The 25,112-nt window shown below is 35.2% G+C and overlaps 1 protein-coding gene across 1 annotated transcript in view; it reads left to right on the top strand.

Annotated features, from left to right (window-relative positions):
- WDPCP (WD repeat containing planar cell polarity effector) overlaps nt 1-25,112 on the top strand; it is a 255,661-nt gene that overhangs the window by 218,710 nt on the left and 11,839 nt on the right. The window contains exon 13 of the mRNA XM_070046891.1: nt 6,817-6,880. Within this exon, the coding sequence (XP_069902992.1) occupies nt 6,817-6,880 (64 nt within the window). The remainder of the gene's footprint in view (nt 1-6,816; nt 6,881-25,112) is intronic.

Below are 25,112 nucleotides of genomic sequence, written 5' to 3' on the forward strand. Positions count from 1 at the left end.
TTTATATTCTTTTCCCATATAGGACACTAGAGAGTATTGAGTAGGGTTCCCTGTGCTCTATAGTAGGGTCCTTATTGGTAATCTATTTTATATATAGTATTATGTATATGTCATTCTCAATCTCCCAATTTATCCCTGCCCCCTTTCACCCCTGGTAATCATAAGTTTGTTTTCTATATCTGTGAATCTATTTCTGTTTTCTAAATAAGTTCATTTGTACTATTTTCTTTTAGATTCCACATATAAGTCATATTGTATGATATTTGTCTTTGTCTGACTTACTTCACTCAGTATGATAATCTCTAGATCCATCCATGTTGCTGCAAATGGCATTATTTTGTTCTATTTATTTATTTATTTGGCTGCATTGGGTCTTCGTTGCTGCGCGCAGGCTTTCTCTAGTTGCGGCGAGTGGGGGGCTACTCTTTGTTGCGGTGCACAGGCTTATCATTACGGTGGCTTCTCTTGTTGCAGAGCACGGGCTCTAGGCACACGGGCTTCAGTAGTTGCAGCATGTGGGCTCAGTAGTTGTGGCTCGTGGGTTCTAGAGTGCAGGCTCAGTAGTTGTGGTGCACAGGCTTAGTTGCCCTGCGGCATGTGGGATCTTTCCAGATCAGGGATTGAACCCAGGTCCCCTGCATTGGCAGGCAGATTCTCAACCACTGCACAACCAGGGAAGTCCTATTTTGTTCCTTTTTATGGTTGAGTAATATTCTATTGTATATATGTACCACACCTTCTTTATCCATTCCTCTGCCAATAGGCTTAAAAGTTGCTTCCATGTCTTGGTTATTGTAAACAGTGCTGCAGTGAACATTGGGGTTCATGTATCTTTTCGAATTATGGTTTTCTCTGGATATATGCCCAGGAGTGGGATTGCTGGGTCATATGGTAGTTCCATTTTTAGTTTTTTAAGGAACCTCCATACTTTTCTCCATAATGGTTGTACCAATTTACATTCCCACCAGCAGGGTAGGAAGGTTCCCTTTTCTCCACACCCTCTGCTGCATTTACTGTTTTTAGATTTTTTGATGATGGCCATTCTGACTAGTATGAGGTGATACCTCATTATAGTTTTGATTTACAATTTTCTAATAATTTGTGACATTGAGCATCTTTTCATCCGCATTTTGCCATCTGTATGTCTTCTTTGGAGAAATGTCTATTTAGATCTTCTGCCCAGTTTTTGATTGGGTTGTTTTTTTTATATTGAGCTGCATGAGCTATTTGTATATTTTGGAGATTAATCCCTTGTTGGTCGCTTTGTTTGCAAATATTTTCTCCCATTCTGTGGGTTGTCTTTTTGTTTTGTTGATGGTTTCCTTCACTGTGCAAAAGCTTTTAAGTTTAGTTAGGTCCCATTTGTTCAGCTTTGTTTTTATTTTCATTGCTCTAGGAGGTGGATTCAAAAGCATTGAATGTTGCTGCGATTTATGTCAAAGCATGTTCTGCCTACATTTTCCTCTAAGAGTGTTAGAGTGACCGGCCTTACATTTAGGTCTTTGATCCATTTTGAGTTTATTTTTGTGTATGGTGATAGAGAATGTTCTAATTTCATTCTTTTGCATGTAGCTGTCCAGTTTTCCCAGCACCATTTATTGTCTTTCTTCACTTGTGTAGTCTTGCCTCCTTTGTCATAGGTTAATTGACCGTAGGTTTGTGGATTTATCTCTGGGCTTTCTATCCTGTTCCATTTATCTATATTTCTATTTTTGTGCCAGTATCATACTGTTCTGATGACTGTAGCTTTGTAGGATATCCTGATGTCAAGGAGCCAAGATTACTTTGGCTATTCAGGTCTTTTGTGTAGCCATACAAATTTTAAGATTTTTTGTTCTAGTTCTGTGAAAAATGCCATTGGTAATTTGATAGGGATTGCATTGAATCTGTAGATTGCCTTGGGTAGTATTGTCACTTTGACAATATTGATTCTTCTAGTCCAAGAACATGGTATATCTCTCCATCTGTTTGTGTCATCTTTCATTTCTTTCATCAGTACCTTGTAGTTTTCTGAATACAGGTCTTTTGCCTCCATAGGTAGGTTTATTACTAAGTATCTTATTCTTTTTGATGTGATGGTAAATGGGATTGTCTCCTTAATTTATCTTTCTGATCTTTCGTTGTTAGCATATAGGAATGCAAGAGATTTCTGTGTATTAATCTTGTATCCTGCGACTGTACTAAATTCATTGATGAGCTCTAGTGGTTTTCTGGTAGCATCTTTAGGATTTTCCTTTTTGTTTTAACTTTGTATTTTATATTGGAGTATCGCTGACTAACAATATTATGATCAGGTGTACAGCAAAGTGATTCAGTTATACATATACATGTATCTTTTCTTTTTCAAATTCTATACAAGAATAATGCTTATCCTCTCTTTATAATTTGAAGATATATCCCTACTGTCTTCTACATCCCATTCTTTGACTCCTGTCCAGAGTAGTTGTGCCTCCCCCACCCCCATTTTTGCTCTTTGCTCAGGGATTCTTACTCTAGTTTCAATCAAGGGACTTTGGTTAGTTGGTTATTTTTTGGTTGACAGTGTGGTACCCTTGGAAATTTCCTTTCTTTAGAGTGCTGTGTTGTACTTTAACATATATTTTCTAAGCAATCTAGTTGGGAGCGCCCTTTGATATTTTTGGTTGTCCATACTGCCAGATGCCAATGCCAATTCTTTCATTTTATCATAATGTTAATCGTTACTCACCTAGAAAGAAGAGTACCTCCTAACCTGTCCACCTTAATTTCATTTTTTCCAATTTCAATTAATCATATATATGGTTGCCAAATTGACAGTGGACATATTAGACGTGCTCTGTGGTTGTCACTGCCTTGACAGGGACATGGTCTGCTCCCTAGTTGCTGGAGTAGAGGCCCCCAGAGCCGTTTCTTACCTGTGTTCTGATCTGTGGTGTGAGGTAGGTGGGATTGGAGCACTCCCACTGGGAGAGAAGCCACTGAGTATTCCTCCTCTGGAGCTGCTCACCTGGGTGTGCTCTGTTGTGTCACCTTTCACCCGTTGTGCGAGCTCTCAGATTACACGGTTGTTGGCACTGCTCTTGGTCGCACCTTAACTGTGGGTATGCCGGCAATTGGCCCTGTTGTCTCTCAGTTGTTGTTTTCACCAGGGCACCAGCATAGATCCACTGTTCTTGTTTTTTTTTTTTAATACTTCTTGAATTTTTTTCTTTTTCAATTCACTCAGCCTCAACCCCACTCTACCTATACTGCTATTCGAGTAATTTATTACAATCTTTTAGTGGTTATTATTTGAAATCTGACTATGCATAGTTCCCAAAATCAAACAATTATTATCTTCAACAGTACAAAAAGCAAAGACCTTAGCACTTGATTTACATGATATATGTAATTAGTATTTTCTGATCTTAAAAATATCAGACCATTTGTGTGTGTTGCTGTATGTCTGTGTGTATTTAACTGTATATTAACCAAATTTTTTTTTCTGAAGCCATTCCTTCTTGCTTCTCAAACCTTCCTTCTGGGATCGTTTTCCTTTTTCCTGAGTTATGTTCCCTAGAAGTCCCTTTATTGAAGATCTGTTGAATGCTTTCAGTTTTTGTACATCTGAAAGTGTTTTTATTTTTCTCTAATTGTTGAAAGAAAGTTCCACTGTCATATTATACAAGAGTAATGCTTATTTTCTCTCTATAATTTGAAAGTATATCCCTAATGTCCTCTACATCCCATTGTTGCCATTGAGAAGTCTGGTGTCAGTCTGTATCAGTAGTTCCTTTGTAGGTGATCTGTCTTCTCTCTGGCAGTTAATATCTTTTTATTTTTGGAGTTCTGAAATTCCATTACAGATGTCCATAATTATAGATTCTTTTCAATTTATCCTGCTTGATATATATTGTCCCTCTTGTGTTTATTGATTCATATCATTTATCAGCTTTGGAAAATTCTCAGCCTTTAACTTAATTACCTGATTAGACATGTTAGACTTTTCCATGTTCTCTGTATTGCTAATCTCTCTTTATATTTATTTCTCTGTGCATTTTCTGTAATTCCTTACTTATGCCTCTTTTACTTCACTAATTCTCTCTTTGTGACAAATTATTTAACTCCAGTTCAGGTTTTCATTTCCAAAAGTTCTATTTTATTTCTTAAAAAATCTACCTGGTAATTTTTTTTTATTATATCCTGTTGTATGCTTATTTTCATGGTTCCATAATTATTTCTTTTAAAATCTTATGCTGAATTATTTTATATTCTAACTTTAATAATTCAGTGATCTGAAATTCCTGGAGAAGTAAATCTGTTGTTTATTTTCTAATTTTCCATCACAGTAGCTTGTTTTCTTTTGTATTCAGTGATCTTTCATTGTGAACTCATACTTGTTTTATTTTAATTTATGGCAGTCCTGATGGCTTCTATCAAAAGTGCTTTAATCCAGACATGAATTTTCTTTTTATTTTTTCTACCAAAGTTAGGGGCACTAATAACCTGGGATCATTTTAGCCCATGTCTTAATCAAAAGTCTCAGGCTTAGCCCCTTTACCTTGAGACTTGTTCAGGGCTCAGTCTACTGAGGGTGATGACCCAGAGTAGTTCTGCCTTTTTTCCCCCCATTTTTGCTCTCTGCTCAGGGATCCTTACTGTAGTTTCAATCAAGGGACTTCGGTTAGTTGGTTATTTTTTTTACTGAGAGTGTGGTACCCTTGGAAATTTCCCTTTTTTTAGAGTCCTGTGTTGTACTTTAACATATATTTTATAAGCAATCTAGTTGGGGAGTGCTCTTTGATATTTTTGGTTGAACATACTGCCGGACGCCAATGCCAACTCTTTTCATTTTATCATAATGTTAATCATTACCTCTCACCTAGAATGAAGAGTACCTCCTGACCTGTCCACCTTAATTTCATATTTCCCAATTTCAATTAATCATATATATGGTTGCCAAATTTATGTATCAGTGGACATATTAGACATGTTAAATTTGAGTTTCCTGGAAATAAAGAGTTTGGAGCTCAGGAAATAAATGGATTCTAGAGATTTATGGGTCATTGATATAATTATCAATGCCATAGGAGTGGGTAAGGTTACTGGGGAAAACTTCATGGAGTAGGCAAAGAAAAATTAACTTAAAAAGGAGACTAAGAAGATGAATTCTAAGAATTGAGAAAACAAAGAATGAATCTCCAAATGCAAGGAAAGAGAGGGTTTCAAGGAGGGGAAGTTAATAGGGTCAGATATGGCCAAAAGGGCACACAAGATAAGAACTTATCTTTAAGTCTGGATAATTTATTACTGCTAGAAAAGTTTCATTGGAGTGGCAACAAATGCAAGATGGCAGTGAATGTATGGAAGAGTAGTACAACTTGCTGATCCTCTGTCTTCTTCCTCATTACATCCCATTTCCACTGTATATATAATGAATCATTCAGCTTCCTGGAACAAAAATAAACACAATTTTCTTCTGATCTTCCATAGTTGAAAGGGATTCAAGCAAATACTGGAGATGCTAGTAAGTAGAGCCAGGGAGGAGATGTGATAACAGTAATCAAACACAGCATGGAAATTGTGAAGTGTTTCAGGTTCTGGACCTACCAGCTCATATGGAATAATCATAAGCCTTGTGTGTTTGAATTTTAATTATATTAGCTATTTCACTAATAAATGTATGTACTCTGTCAATAATAATTTATATTCTACATTTCTGACACGTTTTATTTGAAATCTATATTTTTTTAAAATAAATTATTTGTTTATTTTTGACTGCATTGGGTCTTCATTGTTGCATGAGGGCTTTTCTCTAGTTGTGGCACGCAGGGGCTACTCTTCGTTGTAGTGTGCAGGCTTCTCATTGTGGTGGCTTCTCTTGTTGTGGCACATCATTATATTTTATACCATTTTATTTCACAACATAAAACAGAGAACAACTTGGTTATTTATGTTCTTGTTTCTTGAGTCAGAAAGACTGACAGTTATATGTAAGTCTCAACATTTAGACAAAATAAAGATGAACTTTCATTCCAAAATCCTGTGCAAATTGTACGTTCGTGACATGCTTTTCTCTCAGGATTTTAAAATGTCTACAGAGGTAATTAATTTAAACTGAAGTTTGTTCTCATGTATTTTAGCCTAAAATTAAACTTTCACAAAGAAAATTCTCAGTTTTACCTCAAGGAAAGATAGGATAAAAGAGTAGAAAAGTAGTATCTTAAAAAAATACTTATCCGAAAAAGAGGGGATATTTGTATACGTATGGCTGATTCACTTTGCTGTACATACAGCAGAAACTGACACGGCAGTGTAAAGCAACTATACTCCCAGAAAAAAAAATCTTAGAAACTATTTATTATTTTCATTTACAACAGAGGAGAACGTATTTTTTCCAAACTCACAAATATGAAAGTTTTGTAATAATGCAACATTTGACTTCTTAACTTTTACCTAAGAAACATAAAAGTATAATTATATGATTAATTGCTCTTATCCTGCTATATTCTCCATATCCCCATACTTTTCTCTTACATAACAAAACACAACAAAGTAAAATATAATGAGAAACATTATTTCCTAAGCTATCATTTCTCTACATTCAGCAGCACCTAATCTGGTTATGTTTATCTTTGAAAGTTGCACTGAACACCTCCACAGGGCTGTGTGCCTCAGCTCCTCCTAAGTACTATAAGAGTTCACATAGGGAAGATCCCAGAAGGAAAAGTCCCTCCTGTTTGAGAATATTTTTCGTATCAGAACAAAAACAGTAACACATAAGTAAATTAAACAAACTGATCTCTCCTCTTCTGTAGTTTTGTTCACAACATATAACATTTCTTTTCTACCTTATAGGTACCAGAGATTTGAAAAGGCATTTCTGTTAGCTGTTGACATTGGTGCTCGTGACCTGTTTATGGTGAGTCATTCCCAGAGATGATTTTGTGCCTTCAGTTCTAAGGCTGAGTAAGTTGTCAGCTTTTGTGACCATTAAAAAGGATTAGTGTCATTTGTGCCTTCGACACATGGTGGGAAAGTATTATTCCATCCTGGCTTGCAGCTCTGCCTTCATGAAACTGGTCAATAGCCATCTAGTCTCTTTTGACTTGTTGACATTTTCCTTGCCAGACCCAAAGGGTTTTTTAGTTTTCTAAGAATTTATAATTCTTGAACATTTCTCCTCAGGTACGTTGATGTGAGGGGATGACACCTTTGTTATCTAACAAGCTTAAATGTCTTTCTAATCCATTCTCTAAAGAAGTACAGCTTCAGAAACCAGGACATAGGGCAAAACATGTCCCCTAGATCTTGAATGTGCTCAGTTTGTCCCTTCGATTTTAGTGAGAAGTAACATATTATGAATGTTCTCACTTGTATTTTTAAAGTATCCACAGTGCAAAGTGGATCCAAGAGGATATAAATTCAAATATGCTTTAATCCTCCATTTATTAGCTACGGAACAGTAAAATCAACCAGTTTCTTACAGATCTTTGTGCTCTGTATCAGGTTCTTATTTTATAAGATCTTTCACCACAGCGTCCATTGAGATCAGATAAACAAAGGTGGGGTTCCTGGTTTTCCAGCATATTGTGCTCCACAGAGATTTCACTGTTGTCAATGAAACAACGAAGCAAAAGCTTCTTGAAAACAACAAAAACTTCTGGAAGGCTCTTTTACCTGAATTTTCTGCACAAATGAAGACATTTTGTAGTTTAAATTAAGCTTTGATGCTTTAGATGTTAATATGGGTTCATGACTTTGGAATGAATTTGTTATTTAAATTCTAATTTTGCATCATTCAGTTAAATTGTGCTTTCATTGATCATACTTCACATGTATGCGCCTTTTGTTGGTCATCTGTATTTTATTAGGTCATTGATCAGGCATATTAGTATATGAAGGGAACATTTTATTATTTTCACCAAAGTCTATGCATGCAGACATCACAGTGTCAGAAATTTAATTACAACACCTTTTAGATTTTCTGACCCCAATGACTTTCACTCTTTATCTCCACCTTCTCACCTCTGACACTACTCACAAGTAAAGGTAGATTTTCTTCATATTTCTTTATTTTTTTTTATGTCTACAGTCCCAGTCTTTTTTCTAGCGAAGAAAAGAACTGAAGAGATGAGTATTTAAATATTTAGTGTCTGGTAAACTTTCTTTCTCAATGTATTATTGTATTGCTCTGTAAATTTTTGCTTCTTTGGCTATTAATTAATAAATAATCATCAAAGCCATCTTATAAATTTTTTTCAAATCATATCTGTTTCAGCATTTAGTCTCAGTTAGGCAGTAACAATATAAAGAAAGTCTCCATGTTAGTTTAAAGCCAAATAGGCTTTCTGCTGATAGGCTAACCCTAACCCTAACCCATAAGGATATTTACTAGTAAAAGGTAAAAACCTAAAATAAGGGAATGAGAGAAATAGTTTTACTTTCCTTTTTATTTGTAAAAGTGAACAATCAAAATGCTACATCCTTATTCTTCCTATGTAACTTTGCTTATTTATAGCCCAAGATTTGCCTTAAGGAAGCATTAAGAGCCTTAAGAGAGCATTAAGTCCTTAAACAAAGCTCCATTTAAGCTCATGATTCTACTATATACATTTGAAGCTCCATATTGAAATTGTCTAAAGAATTTATCATGTTTTCTAATAGATCACATATTAGTATTTAAATTATCATCTAGCCTATATACTGAGAAATATTACCTCTTTGAATTTAAAAGTTTTTAAAATAGGATTATTCCTACATGTAAATTATCTTCTCTCACCAAGATATCTCTTCCTTAAAGAATAAAAATATGACCACATTGAATGCAAAGGGGTCACCAAAAAAGCATAATGGTTAACCTGAGAATATTCTTTTTGCATTAGCATCTATCAGAGATAGAAGGATAAAAGACATATAGCATGATATCAATAGGCCTTGAATATTAAAAAGTCAGTATGTGGGTACTGGACCTGAGGAAATGGGCCAGAAAGGACCTCTTTGTCTGCTTTACACTGTAGCCTAAGTGAACATCTTCTAAAATTAGGGTCAGCAACCTATGGCCTGCCAGCCAAATCTAGCCCCAAAATGGCTTTTTACAGTTTTAAATCGCTGAAAAAAATCAAAAGAAAAATAGTATCAAAACACTTTAAAATATATGATATTAAAAATACATGATAGTGAAATTCAAATTTCAGTGTCCATAAGTGAAATGTTACTGGAACACAGCCAAACTGATTTATGTAATGTGTATGACTGCTTTACTCTATGATGGTAGAGTTGAGTGGTTGCAAGAGACTATATAGCTTGTAAAGCCTAAAATATTTCTATCTGGTGTTTTACAGAAAAAGTTTGCAGACCCCTTGTCAAAAAAATCATAATTTATAGTTTCACTCCTCTATTTAAAACCCTTTAGCAGCTTCTCGTCACCTTTGGGATAAATTCTAACTCCTTAATATGGCAGCTAAGGTCCCTCCATTCTCATCTCTCTGCTTTCCAGCTACATCAGCTTTCTTTCAGTTCTGGGAAATGTACTCTACTCCTTATTATATCCAGACCATGTTAAGGAGTTTGGGTTTATCCTTACCCCAAATCAGCAAGGTGTAATGGGAAGGTGTAATGGTAGATACATGGAATTTGGGTCATAAGTTGTCTTCAAGATCAGTAACTTTTGAGTTTTTTAAAATGTATATAAATGACGATAATAATATAGTACCTACCCATAGGTTGGGTTTTTTAATTGAATAAAAGCATCTTTGAATTCTGTAGTGCTTTATAATTTTTAAGTTTCACACAGATGATTTCATGTAATCCTATAATAACCCCTTTGTTTCCCTTCACTCCTATATTGCCCCTCCCTATTTCCCTCTCCCCACTGGTAACAACTAGTTTGTTCTCTATAAGTCTGCTTCTTTTTTATTATATTCACTAGTTTGTTGTATTTTTTAGATTCCACATATAAATGATATCATACAGAATTTGTCTTTCTCTGACTTATTTCACTTAGCATAATGTCCTCCAAGTCCATCCATATTGCTGCAAATGGCAAAGTTTCATTCTTATTTATGGCTGAGTAGTATTCCAAGGTATATATATAAGACACCTTCTTTATCCATTCAACTGTTGATGGAAACTTAGGTTGCTTCCATACCTTGGCAATTATAAATAATGCTGCTATGAACATTAAGGTGCATGTATCTTCTTTGACTTAGTGGTTTTGGGGTTTTTTTCGGATATATATCCAGGAGTGGAATTGCTGGTAGTTCTATTTTAAGTTTTTTGAGGAAACCCCATACTGTTTTTCACAGTGGCTGTACCAATTTATGTTCTCAACAACAGTGTATGATGGTTCCCTTTTCTCCACATCCTCACCAACATATGTTGTGGTCTTTTTGATGATAGCCATTCTGACGGGTGTGAGGTGGTATCTCATTGTGGTTTTGATTTGCATTTCCCTGATGATTAGTGATGTTGAGCATCTTTTCATGTGCCTGTTGGCCAACTGCATGTCCTCATTTGAAAAAACTGGCTATTCAGTTCTGCCCATTTTGTAATTAGGTTGTTTGTTTTTTTTGATGTTGAGTTGTATGAGCTTTTTATATATTATGAATATTAACCCCTTATTGGTCACATCATTTGCAAATATTTTCTCCCATTTAGTAGGTTGTCTTTTCACTTTTGTGGATGGTTTCGTTTGCTGTGCAAAAGCTTTTAAGTTTAATTAGGTCTCACTTGTTTATTTTTGCTTTTGTTTCCTTTCCTTTTAGGAGATGGATCCAAAAATATATTGCCATGATTTAAGTATTCTGCCTGTTTTCCTCTAGGAGTTTTATAGTATCTGGTCTCACATTTATGTCTTTAATCCATTTTGAGATTGTTTTTGAATCTTAATGGAGATACTGTATTGGAAGTACTTTGTAAACTAGGAAGTACTAAACAGATATTATGTGTCATTACTATTAAGAGAGAGCAACAGTTGTTTTTACATGCCAGTTGCAAGAAATAATGAAGACCTGAAACGGCCTGAATTACATGAATATAAAAGAGAAGATATTTTGTAAGCAAAATCAATATGATTCAGTAAGCCCTTAGATGAAAATGAACTATTTAGATTATGAGTAAATAATAATATAATAAAAACAATACCATAAAATATAAAGAACAAAGTAAAAAAAAAATCACTTGAAATTTTCTTATCCAGAAATGAACATCCTTTAAAATACCTCTATAAGTATACACACTTACTAAATTTTTTATTTATAACTAGTTTTTTTTTCATTCATCAATGTTATAGTGACAGTTTTCCATAAAAATAAATATAGACCTATATCACTACTTTAATGGTTACATTGTATTCCATTTTATGGGTGGTACTGACATAAAAGCAGGCATATAGACCAGTGGAACGGAATAGAGAGCCTAGAAGTAAACCCATGAATATACTGTCGACTGCTCTTTGACAGGGGCACCAAGAACACACAATGGGGAGAGGATAGTCTCTTCAGTAAATGGTGGTGGGAAAACTGGATATCTACATGCAAAAGAATGGAACTGGGCCCACTCACAAAAATTACCTTATACCACTCACAAAAATTAACTCAAAATGGGTTAAAGACTTACATGTAATACCTGAAAACACAAAACTCCTAGAAGAAAACATTGAGAAAAAGCCACTTGACACTGGTCTTGGCAGTAATTTCTTGGATAAGACACCAAAAGCAAAGGCAAAAAAAGCTAAAATAAATAAGTAGGACTACATCAAACCAAAAAGCTTCTGCCCAGCAAAGGAAACAAACAAGAAAAAGAAAAGGCAGTCTATGGAATGGGAGAAAATATTTGCAAATCATATATCTGATCTGGAGTAAATATCCAAAATACGTAATGAACTCATACAACTCAATACCAAAATTCAAATAATGCAATTTAAAAATGTGCAAAGGACCTGAAGAGATATTTTTCCAAAGAAGACATACAAATGGCCAACAGATACAGCAGTCGTCAGGGAAACGCAAATCAAAACCACAGTGAGCTATCACCTCACACCTGTTAGGATGGCTTTTTTCAAAAAAGACATAAGATCAAAAAATGTTGGCAAGGATGTGGAGAAAAGGGAACCCTTGTACTGTTGGTGGGACTGTAAATTGATACAGCCATTATGGAAAACAATATGGAAGTTCCTCAAAAAATTAAAAATAGAACTACCATATGATCCAGTATTCCCACTTCTGGGTACATATCCAGAGGTAACAAAATCAATATCTTAAAGAGATATATGTACTTCCATGTCCACTGCAGCATTACTCACAAGAGCCAAAATCTGGAAGCAAGTTATATGTCCACTGACATGAGTGGATGAAGAAAATATAATACATAGAAAGATATATATATATATATATACACACACACACATACATATATATACACATACACACACACACACACACAGACTATGGAATATTGTTCAGCCAAAATATGAAGGAAATCTTGCCATTTTCTATAACATGGATGAACCTGGAGGGCATTATGCTAAGTGAAATAAGCCAGATAGAGAAAGACAAATACTGTGTGGTATCAGTTATATCTGGAATCTTAAAAAGAAAAATCTGATTTCATAGAAATAAAGAGCAGAAGGGTAATTGCTAGAGGCTAGTTAGTGCTCTTTGTGTACTGTTTTTAAAATCTTTTATTATCCCAAGGTCTTGAAAATATTCTCCTTTTTTAATCTTCTAAAAGTTTTATTATTTTAATGTTAACAATCAAACCTATGATCCACCTAGGTATGGCTCAAAGTTAATTTCTGTCACATATATATACACATACACACACACACACACACACATATCCAGTTGACCTATGACTGTTTATTAACAAGACTGTCCTTTGCTTAGTGCTTTACATGGCCACCTTTGTCATAAATCAGGTTCCCATATATACGTTTAGGTCTGTATCCCTGTACCAAGACCAGTCTTAATTATTGTCCTTTTTAAGTATTTATATCCAGTAGCATAAGTCTTCCAACTTTGTTTAAATGTGTTGTTCTTATTCTAACTTCTTGTGATAGATGCTTAAATCATGGATTTTTTTAGGCTTTATTTTCCAATGTATGCATTCAAGGGGATAATTTCCATTCAAGCATAGCTTTGTGTTCTGACACTTTATGTCATATTTTTCATTATCATTCAGCTCAAAATATTTCTAACATTTCTGTTGTGAATTCTTCTTTGCCCATGGTTTCTTTAAATTTCAACTAATTTCAAACAACACACACACACACACACCCCTTAACCTACTGTATTATGTCAACCCTTTGAAATTTGTTCAAACTTTCTTTATGGCTCATTATATGGTCAATAGTGAAGTTTCCATGTTCATTGAGAAGAATATGTACTCTACAGTTTACAGTTCTTGGGTACAGTATTCTATATAAAATCAAGTTTGTTAGTCATGTTGTTCAATTCTTCTATATCTTCACTCAGACTGATGTATTAAAAATTTCCACTGTGATTGTGGTTCTGTTTGCCTTTTTTGTTATTTTATTTGTTTTAAGGCTGTGTAGTTAGGTGCATGCCAGTTTAGAACTGTTATATTTTCTTGGTATATTGCACCTTTATCATTATAAAACATTCTTCTATTTTCTAGAAATGTTTGCCTTAAAACCTACTTCATATCTCAAAGTATACCTAAACCAGCTTTATTTTGGTTTGTGTTTACTTATATCCTTCATATATCATAATCCATGTTTCCTTATATTTAAGTTGTATCTCTTGTAAGCAATATAGAGTTGGATATTTATCATCAACTCTCACAAGCTGTGTCTTTTAATTGGAATATTTAATTGAAGTATAACATAAATAATAGTACAACTGTTTCTTTTCTGTATGTCCGACTTATTGTATGTCCTTTAACCATCCTTGGCCTTCTTAGTATTAACTATATTCCATTCTTCTCTTTCATTAGTGTATTTTTTTCCTCTTGACTAATGTCTTTTTGGTAGACCTTTTTGTTGTTGCTGTTGTTTGGGGGTCATTTACTCTTATCTCTTTCCTTTTTTAAATTGAATTTTGGACATAAGATATTTAAAATTTAGTGATAATTTGAGGCTGTATATGATGTTATTTTCCTCCAGAAAGAATTTATTTTTGTTTCTGGCAAATAATTAGGGTAAAGGTTAAACAACATTTTAATCTATTCTGGAGTTGAATTTATTTGAAGCTGAATTTCAGTCTGAGAGGTGGTTTATTTCCACTTTATATTTATCAAGAATGTAGCCCTTCAGGAGTCCCAGCTGAAAGCTCTGCCTCAGCAATCTCTGAAGTATAACTTTGTACTTTTAGCCCAGTACCTGAAACTCTACCTAAAGCTCTGTGCAGTTTCTCAACTTTTCAAACACTACTTTCTGTGCATTTTCTCAGGCTCTTGGCCACCAATTACAAATTGGCAAATGCTTTGAAAGCAAAAGCAGCACCAAATATCAGGCTTATACCTCTCTGGGCTTTGCTTCTGTGTAGGAACTTGGGTCTTTCAGATACTCACTGTCTTGGTAGGTCTCCAGTGTCTTCAAACAGAATTTCAGAAATTATTTTATCCAGCTGTTCTAGTCATTCTCAGTAAGAGTATTCTCTTTTATATCCTTATCTGGATAACTGGAATCAGAAGTTCTGCAGTATATTTTTGGAAGGTGAGTGAAGTGTTAAACTTGGCACTAGCTGCTTTCCAATTCTGTATAACTCCCTGCAGTGTGCTATTATGTTTGAACTATTAATCACTAAGAGCCTTAAATGTGACAAATTCTACTTTTAAGCATAACATGTCATCAGTTTTATGCCCCAAATGGATCAAATGAAATTTTATAAAATACTGCATACTAGGGCTTATCACTCAATTAAAGTAAAAGAACTAAAGAGAAGAACCTAATTTTTTCCTATTTTAACTCATTTTCAAGAAAGTAAAAAAAAAAAATTACAGCTCTTCAAGTTCAAGAATTGTTTTAATCTTGTAGGATTAATAATGCAAGTCTCTCCTTTGATAACAGTAGGAGATATTTGTGATTATGCCTGCTTAAATTTATAGTCTGTCTTGCTTGAGGGCATGCAAGTGCTTTATGATTATCAGGAACAAAATCATTACAGCTCAAAAAATTAAAGAAGTTAACTTTTCTTAATCATCTGCAAAATGCCAGGCATTATGCCAGAGGCTTTGCATGTTATCTTATTTAATTTTCATAATAATCCTAACCAACAGAATTATTATACCTATTTTATAGTTGACAAAACTGATAAGGAAAACTGAAAATCGTGATTCAAACTCAGATGTGTTTGACTCTAAACTCCATGTCATTTCCAATTATACCAAACTGCTCATATAAACAAAAGAAGATTTGGAAGTTCTACAAAAGTTAGCAATTTGTGACTTGGTAACTACCCATAACTAAGTCTAAGAAAGCTATTGTTTCCCTTTTATTTTTTATGAAAATGCACAAAGATTTCAGTAAGACTGCTTATTGTAGAATGACAATCTACGTGATAATCTGATCTTGCTTGAACGATTTACAGAACCCCAGCTTATTGGGGAGATGATTCATCCAAATTAAGTGCTCTTAAAGTTTGTCTGTAGTAAAAGGGAAGCGTCTGTTGTGTGCAGTGAATATGAAAAGGATCACAGAAAAGTAGCACCAATTGCCTATTTCCCTATTTTCTCATTCATGTCTCCAGGAAAGAACACTTTCACATGTTTAGGCATGATTTTCTTTCAGGTAGATGTGGTTTATGCTAGTCATCATATTGACAGATCTTCCAGAACCATGAATCTACTCTTTGAGAACCCATCTGCATCTTGGGAGACACAAAGAAGAGTTGTATCTTAGAGTGTCATGTGAACTGGACAGGTGTAACACTTTTTGTGTCCATCCCCAATCTCTTGTCCTTTAGAAAAGCATCAGCTTCTCATTGGTCCCTATAGTTCAAGGCTGTTTCTTACTAAAACCCAAACAAAGAGAAATCATGATGTAATTAATATTGGCTCAACTGTTTTAAAATATTACTGGTGAGGTAAGGGAAGGGGGAATCTTCCACTTCCAGCCAATGGAGACATTGGTTTTCAGACCTGCCCTCCTACTGTGAAACTGGACAAAATATATGAGACAACTGTATTTAGGCAGTGGACAGTAAGGACAGCAGGACCATGATTCCTCAAAAAATGGAGAATACACAGATGAGCCCTGTATACAACTTCCAGAGCAGAGACCAGTGATATCACTCAGCTGAAGAGCCAGAGATAAAGAGTTCAGAATTCAGGGATGATGAGGGGTCTAGAATTTGTGGGGCAAGATACCAGAAAGGGAGAATCTGTGTGAAGAGTGGGGACCCAGAAGTCTTCATGGTGGTTCCCTTTGGGTCCTTGATGGGAGAGTAGGCTGCAAGTAGACAAGGCCTATCAAAGAGCCTCTGCTGTGACAATGAGAGTGAATGGAGAGGCTGCAAAGTGCTGAGACATGCTTTAATTCTGGTTCAGCCAAAGTGAAGCAACCTCATTGAGCATTTATATGAAACCTCAGAAATGCCATGCTTTAAGAATAAGGACCACATACTATTTACAAAACTGAAATAGATCTGCCTTTAAATATCATAAAACCAATTTGACAGGATCAAAAGAATCTACCGCATATTTAGTGCCTTGCTGGTACAAAACTCAATATCCTTTAAAGAAGGACAGTATAATCCAAACTCCCTGAAATGTGATATCCACAATGTCAAGCATAAACAATGTCGCACATTACTAGGTGTGTGAAGAAGCAGGGAAATGTGATGTATTATGAAGAGAAAGAGAAGCTAATAGTAACAGACCCTGAGATGACCCAGATGTTGAAATGAGCAGACAAGCACTTTGGAGCAGCTATTATAAATATGTTCAAGGATTTTAAAAGAAAAGAAGAACATGATGACTGAATATATAGGGATTCTTAGCAGAGACATAGAAACTATTAAAAACCATGGGGGGAAGAATTCTAGAGATGAAAAGTATGAAATCTGAAATCAAAAATTCTACTTAGAAAAATAATAGACACTGTATAATAAAGGATTAGTGACTTAGGATTAGTGAGGATAGTTCAATAGAGATCATCTAATTTGAATAAAAGAAAGAAAAATATTGCAAAAAATGAACAAGAACTAACATGTGAGACGAAGTCAAGTGCTCTAAAATACATGTAATTGGTGGAAAACATCAGTCTACAGATCCAAGATGCTCAGTGAACTCCAGATAGAAGAAAGCTTTACCCAGGCACACAACATCTTCGCACAGCATATCCAGACTATTGAAACCAATGATGAAGAGAAAAGTCTTTAAAATACCCAGAAAAAAAAATTACGTAAAATGATCAGCAACTAATAGGAATTATCGCTGACTTCTCATCAGAAGCAATGATACCAAAAGATAATGGAACAACACCTTTAATGTACTGAAAAAATCAAAACTCTCAACACAAAATTTTATATCGAGTGAAAATTACCATAAAATGAGAATGAAATAAAGACACTTTTGAATAAATGAAAGCTGAGACAACTCAGCACAAACAGACCTGCACCATAAGAAAAATTAAAGGATATTCTTCAGGCAGAACAAATATGATGCCAAATGTGGATATACATAAAAGAATAAAGAGCCCTGGAAATGGTAAACATGGATTAATCATAAAAGTATTTTTTCCTCGTGCCAAAATTTCTTTAAAAGATAACTGTTTAGAGGAAAAATACCAACAATACATTGTGGTGTTTATAACCTATGTAGATATGAAATGAATGACACTAACATCACGGGGGTTTGGGATAAATGAAATTATACTGCTGTAACGTTCGTACCTTTTACCTGAAGTGGTATAATATTAATTCTAAGTAGACTGTGATAGATTAAGATTGCGTATTGTAGTGCTGAAAGGATTTTCTTAAAAATTTAAATAGATATGCAACTTTAAAAAGTCAATAGAGGAAATTTAAAAATACATAAAAAATACTCAACCCAAAAGAGGGGAGTACAGGAGAACAAACAGAAAACAAATAAGCAAGATGGTATACTTAAACCCAAACATTTATAATTACATTAAATTCAAATTAACTGCACACTACAATTAAAAAGCAGAGATTGAATTTTTTTTCTAGTCCAAGATTGTGTAACTGGATAAAAAGCAAGACCTAATTATATTCTGTGTATAAGAGAAACACTTCAGTTATTATGACACAATAAATTGAAATTAAAAAGATGTACCATGCAAACAGTAAGGTATCAGACAAATTAGACTTCAGGACAAAGGAAGTATTACTAGAGACAAAGAAGGACACTTGTGATAATGAAAGTTCAGCAGAAAGACATAATTCTAAATGTTTATGTACAAAATAACTGAGTTTCAAATATGTGAAGCAAAAGCTGACAGCAAAAAAGAGGAATAGACAAATGTAGTAATTCACAGAACAAGTGGTAAAAAAAAAAAAAAAAAATCCATAAAGATTAGTGAACCTTTTAACCAACTTAATTAACCCTGACAGTTTTTGAATCCACATCCAACAACTTTAGAATGCACGTTCTTTTCAAGTGTATGTGGAATATTCACTAAACATAGACTATCTGCTGGTCCATAAAATAAGGCACAATACACTTTAGTAGACTGAAATATGACACCAAAGGAATTAAATTACAAGTCAATAACATTCATATATCTACAGTTCCCAACTATTTGCATATTAAACGGCGCTTCTCTGAAAGTCTCATGGATCAAAGAAATCACAAGAGAAACTTGGAAATATTTTTAATTGAATTTAAATTAACATATCAAAATGTTATGAACATTTGTTCATAACAAAATGTTATGAACATATCAAAATGTATGGGATGATTATACAGGCGTACCTCATTATATTGCGCCTCCACTTTATTGTGCTTTACAGATACTGCATGTTTTACAAATTAAAAGTTTGTTGCAACCCTACCTCAGGCAAGTCTATCACACACACCATTTTTCCAACAGCATTTGCTCATTTCATGGCTTTGTGTCACATTTTGGTAATTCTTGCAATGTTTCAAACTTTTTCATTATTATTATATTTGTTATGGTGATATGTGAACAGTAATTTTTGATGTTACTACCACAACTCACTGAAGATTCAGATGATGGTTAGCATTTTCTTTTTTAGCAGTAAAGCATTTTAAAATTAAGGTATGTACAATGTTTTTTAAGACCTAATGCTACTGCACACTCAATAGACTACAGTATGGTGTAAACATAAATTTTATATGCAGTAGGAAACCAAAACATTCTTGTGACTTGCTTTATTGTAATATTCACTTTATTGCAGTGGTCTGGAGCTGAACCCACAATATCTCCAGAGTATACCTGTAATCCATTATATAAAATGAGGCACCCTGACTCCATACTGATACAAGTAAGTACACAAATAAAGAAAGCCATTTAATAAATATAAAAGGAATGATAAAATGAAAAAAAAATCACAATTTGGCAAACATCATAGTAATAGTTGAATAAGGCAACAGTCATTAATGAATGCTGTAACTGTGAGAGAAAGTTTCATGAGATACAGGATATTATTTACATAGTCTCAAAATATTTCCCCACAAAATATGTATTATTTACAAAAGGAAAAAGTTACTTTACAGTGGAGAAGGCTGGTAGACACCATGTTAATCAAATGATCAAAATGGAGCAAATAAAAATAATTTGCTACCTTATATATTGTTATAAGAACACAACAGCCCTTCTGTGGCTTTCCTGCAAAAAAAAGTGCAAAATCTGGATCTAATCATGAGGAAATACCAATTGAACCCAAATTAAGGGACATTCTAATAACTAGCCTATACTCTTCAAAAATTCCAAGTTCACATCAGTGAAAAGACTGAACTATTTTATACTAAATAAGGAGACTAAAGATACATACCAACTAAATCTATCAAGAAACGGATCTGTGTGCTGTGAACTGTTACTGGAACAATTGGTGAAATTTCAGTGATTAAGTGGGAGTAATGTTATCTATGTTAATTTCATGATTTGATTGTGGTTATGTAGGAGAATATCCAAATTTATAGGAAATAAACACTAATGTATTCAAGAGTGTGTTGGCAACTTAGTCTCCAATAATTTAGAAAAAAAAGATCTTTGTACTGTACTTGAAACTTTTCTAAACTGAGAATATTTTAAATTTTCACTATTGTCACAGCTCTAGACATTGTTTCTCTAAGTAGAAGCTGTGTGGTTTTGAAGTCTATTTTTGTTGGTCACAGAAATACTTTTAATTCTGTGTCTTTGGGACCTTATTCTGCTTTTCAAAATTCAAGTGACCTCTCCAACTTAATTATTACTGTGGCATAAAAGACAGTCATTTACTACCCAAGATTGATTCTCTGGCCCCAAATGGATGGCATGAGGATGACTGTGCCTTCTGAACTTTCTCATGTTGACATCCCTAATTACCTTGGCCATTGGCACAGGACCAGTTGGAATGTCAAGTGTGTGCTGTTTGATAATGCTATAAAAAGACCTATAGCTGCTGCTCTCCAGGCATCTGTGCCTTCCCTTGGCATGATACTATTGCGTAGTTTGTCTTCCGTTGGCATTATTTCTATAGCGTGGCTTACATCTGCCGCTCCTAGGCACTTAATTGGTGATCAAGTTGACATAAAATAGCTTCTTTGGCACTGTTTTTATTTAGAAGAGTTTTATACCTGTAAACTTCTGAAGCAAGAATTGACATTTACTATATACATTATAATTATATACAATATTATGAATATAGAATTTTCTGACCTCTATTGACTCAAACCTATCTTGGATTTCCAAGTTCAAATTTTCCCAGTCAGAAGTCTCTACTCTGAAGAATTAATCTATAAATGAAATGTACCTCTTCTGTTTTAAGACACTGGATTGAGTGTATACATCAACTTCTCCCTCCTGTGCCACATCTCTATAAATGATGGAACATATGTGTGTGTGGTTAAAATTTATAACTGGAATTCAAATCAAGAATACATAAGGGAACGGAAGCTGTGAGGAATCCACTGAAAACTGTAAAACACACAAAATAAGATTGAAAAAAGAAAGCAGAAACCTAAATGTCCAGATAAGATGGCTCCCAAAGTTGAAAGAAGCACCAAAAGTTCTCCATGCCCTGGGAAAGGGGATACTAGGAATCAGAAAAATGTTCCTGGGATAGCAAGGGTGAATAATCAGGTTGTAGCAAGGTGGGTGAGTGGAGAAGTCAAAGTAAGTAAATACTGATAAACCCCAGGTATTGTTAGAAAAATAAGGTGATGTGAGTATGTTAAGAATTTAAGAATATTCACCAGAAAAATATGAAGGGTGATTTTATGAACTGAATTGTGTCCCCGTCTTTCCAAATTGATATGTGGAAGCTGTAACCCCTAATGTGACTGTATTTGGAAGTGAGGCCTTTAAAGATACAGTTAAGGTTAAGTGAGGTCGTGGAGGTGGAGCCCTAATCCAATATGACTGGTGTATTTGTAAGAAGAGGAAGAGACAACAGGGATGCATGTGCACAGAGGCAAATCCAGCAAGAAGGTGGTCACCTGCAAGCCAATGAGAGAGGCCTCAGGAGAAACCAAACCTGTCAGCAGCTTCGTCTTGAACTTCCAGCCTCCTGAACTGTGAGAAAATAGTATTTCTCTTGTTTAATGTGCCCAGACTTTGGTATTTTCTTATGGCAGCCCTAACAGACCAATACAAATGGCGTAACTTTAGAATCAGTAAATAAAAACACAAAAAAGAAGACTTGATAAATTATTACAGAACAAATAGGAAATAATCAAAAGGAAATAAATAAGGGTGTGGCAAATAGAAAGTAAAAAATAAGCTGGCAAGAATGTCTAAGCATCAGTAATTATAATGTCAATGAATTAAATTCACCTACTGAAAATCAGAGACCACAAAATTGGATTTTTAAATATCCAGGCATGTGCTGCATATATAAAACACTCCAAACCCAAAATAACATGGTTCAAATGGAAAAATATATATAATAAATGCTTCCAAAACCAACTGTCAGAAGAAAATATCTGAAGACAAAAGTATTAAAAGGGAAAAAGAAGGTGAGGCACTTTTAAAGCATGTGCTCAAATTCTTTGATACTTTTTTTTTTTTAAATTTATTTATTTATTTTTGGCTGTGTTGGGTCTTCGTTTCTGTGCGAGGGCTTTCTCTAGTTGTGGCAAGCGGGGGCCACTCACTATTGCGGTCTCTCGTTGCGGAGCACAGGCTCCAGACGCGCAGGCTCAGTAGTTGTGGCTCACGGGCCCAGCCGCTCTGCGGCATGTGGGATCCTCCCAGACCATGACTCAAACCGGTGTCCCCTGCATTGGCAGGCAGATTCTCAACCACTGTGCCACCAGGGAAGCCCCAGATACTCCTCTTTTCGAAAGGTGGTGCCTTATCCTCTCATCCCCTTGAATGTGATCTGGACGTAGTAACTAACTTCAGCTATGAAGTGTGACTTCTGAAACTAGGTAATAAAATGTGTTGTGGCTTCCTTTTTGCCCCTTTCTCTCTGATCACTTGCTCTGGGGGAAGCTAGCTGCCATGTCATGAGGACATTCAAGCAGCCCTATGGAGAGGCCTATGCAGTGAGATACAGATGCGTCTGATAAATGGCCGGTAAGGAACTGCATTTGCCAGCCATGTGAATGAGCCATCTAGAAGCAGGGCCTTCATACACAAACTTTCAGATGACTGCTCCTCTGGCCAACATCTTGACTGTAACCTCATGAGAGACCCCGAGTCCAAATTGCCCAGTTAAGTCTTCTTGGATTCCTGACCCTCAGAAATTATGGTATAATTGATGTTTATTGTTTTAAGCTACTAACTTTGGGGGTAATTTGTTGTGCAGCAATTGATAACTAATAGAGAGAGATCCTTTATAATAACATAGTTGATAATCATAGAAATAATCCATCAAATAGAGATAGCACTATTCATTTAACTACAGAGCTCCAAAATATATTCTAAAAAAAAAAAACCTTCAAGGAAAAGTTGAAAAATCCACAAAGTGCAGGATGTTAGCACACCCTTCTCTGAAAACCATACACTGAGAAGGAAAAAGACAGTAAGGATATTAAGGATTTTAAGAACATAATTAGAAAACTTGACCTAATGAAGATATGTTTAATAAACATATTATTAAACATATTAAAGAATGCATATTATTAATAAAGTCATTTTAAATAATCATATCTAAGCCACCAAGGAAATATCAACATATTCCACATATTTCTACCACAGAAATCATATTCAGTGACTTCTGTGCAGTAAAAGTAAAAACTAACTATAAAAAGATCACCCCAGGACTTCCCTGGTGGTGCAGTGGTTAAGAATCCACCTGCCAGGGCTTCCCTGGTGGTGCAGTGGTTGAGAGTCCGCCTGCCGATGCAGGGGACACGGGTTCGTGCCCTGGTCCGGGAAGATGCCACATGTTGCGGAGCGACTGGGCCCGTGAGCCATGGCCGCTGAGCCTGCGCGTCCGGAGCCTGCGCTCCTCAATGGGAGAGGCCACAGCAGTGAGAGGCCTGTGTACCGCAAAAAAAAAAAAAAAAGAATCCACCTGCAAGTGCAGGGGACATGGGTTGGAGGCCTGGTCCGGGAAGATCCCACATGCCACAGAGCAACTAAGCCTGTGTACCACAACTACTGGGCCTGTACTCTAGAGCCCACAAGTCACAGCTACTGAGCCCACGTGCCTAGAGCCCATGCTCCACAACAAGAGAAGCCACTGCAATGAGAAGCCTGTGCACCACAACAAAGAGTAGCCCCCGTTCACCACAACTAGAGAAGGCCCGTGCACAGCAGTGAAGACCCAACGCAGCCAAAAATAAATAAATAAAATTTTTTTAAAAAGATCACCCTGATAAAAAATAACATGTGCCCCCAAATTTAACAACATACTTATTAATAACTCTTTGGCTAAAGGTGATCTCAAAGTGGAAATTGTAACTTAATGGCAATGAAAATATTACATATCAAGGTCTGTGGCTTGCAGCCAAAGCAGTAATACTCAGAAGAAATATCATAGCCTTAAATTCATTATTTTTTTTAAAAGATTGAAAATAAATGACCTGTGCTTTCATCTCAAGAGAACAAAGACAAATAAATCCAAAGAATGTAGAGAAATGAAATTAATGAAGATAAAAGAATTAAATTTTTTAAAGTAGAATTTCTCAATAAAATCAAAGCCATTTTCTAGAAAAGACCTGTAAGATAATAGTTTAGAAAAATATCATCAAGGCTTAGAAAAAGAAGACAAACACACACACACACAAACTAGGATTGAAAAGGACATAACTACGGCAAAGGAAATTTGTTTTTAAAGAGAAGGATACTATTAATTTTGTTTTGAATTTATTTTTATCATGGATAAAAAACAGAGGGAATAAAATAATGAACTGCCATATACCAATCACCTAACTTCAACAAGTACCTATACATGACCAAACAGTTTTCATTTATATTTCCAACCACCCTACATCCCATTTTGGATTATTTTGAAGCAACGTATTATTTTACTTTAAATGCTTCATTATATATCTCTGAAAGAGAAGTTTTGTTGTTGTTTTTTTTAAAGAAACATCATCACAATACTATTATTAAATCTAAAGAAATTCCTCTTAGTTTCTTACTTATTTTATTTATTTATTGGCTGCATCAGGTCTTAGGTGCAGCACGCGGGATCTTTTGTTGCAGTACACAGGCTTCTCTCTAGTTGTGGCACGCAGGCTTAGTAGTTGTGGTTCACGGGCTCCAGAGTGAGTGGGCTCTGTAGTTGTGGTGTGCAAGCTCCAGAGTGCGTCGGCTTTCTCGTTGCAGCACGCAGGCTCTCTAGTTGTGGCGCGCAGGCTTAGCTGCCCTGTGGCATGTGGGATCCTAGTTCCCCAACCAGGGATGGAACCGGCATCCACTGCATTGCAGGGCAGATTCTTAACCACTGGACCACCAGGGAAGTCTCTCCCCTTAGTTTCTTTTTTTTTTTTTTTAACATCTTTATTGGGGTATAATTGCTTTACAATGGTGTGTTAGTTTCTGCTTTATAACAAAGTGAATCAGTTATACCCTTAGTTTCTTAATATCATCAAATAATCCAATTGATGTTCAG

The sequence above is a fragment of the Globicephala melas genome, chromosome 12 (assembly GCF_963455315.2).
Source record: "Globicephala melas chromosome 12, mGloMel1.2, whole genome shotgun sequence".
In the NCBI taxonomy this organism is placed as follows: Eukaryota; Metazoa; Chordata; class Mammalia; order Artiodactyla; family Delphinidae; genus Globicephala; species Globicephala melas.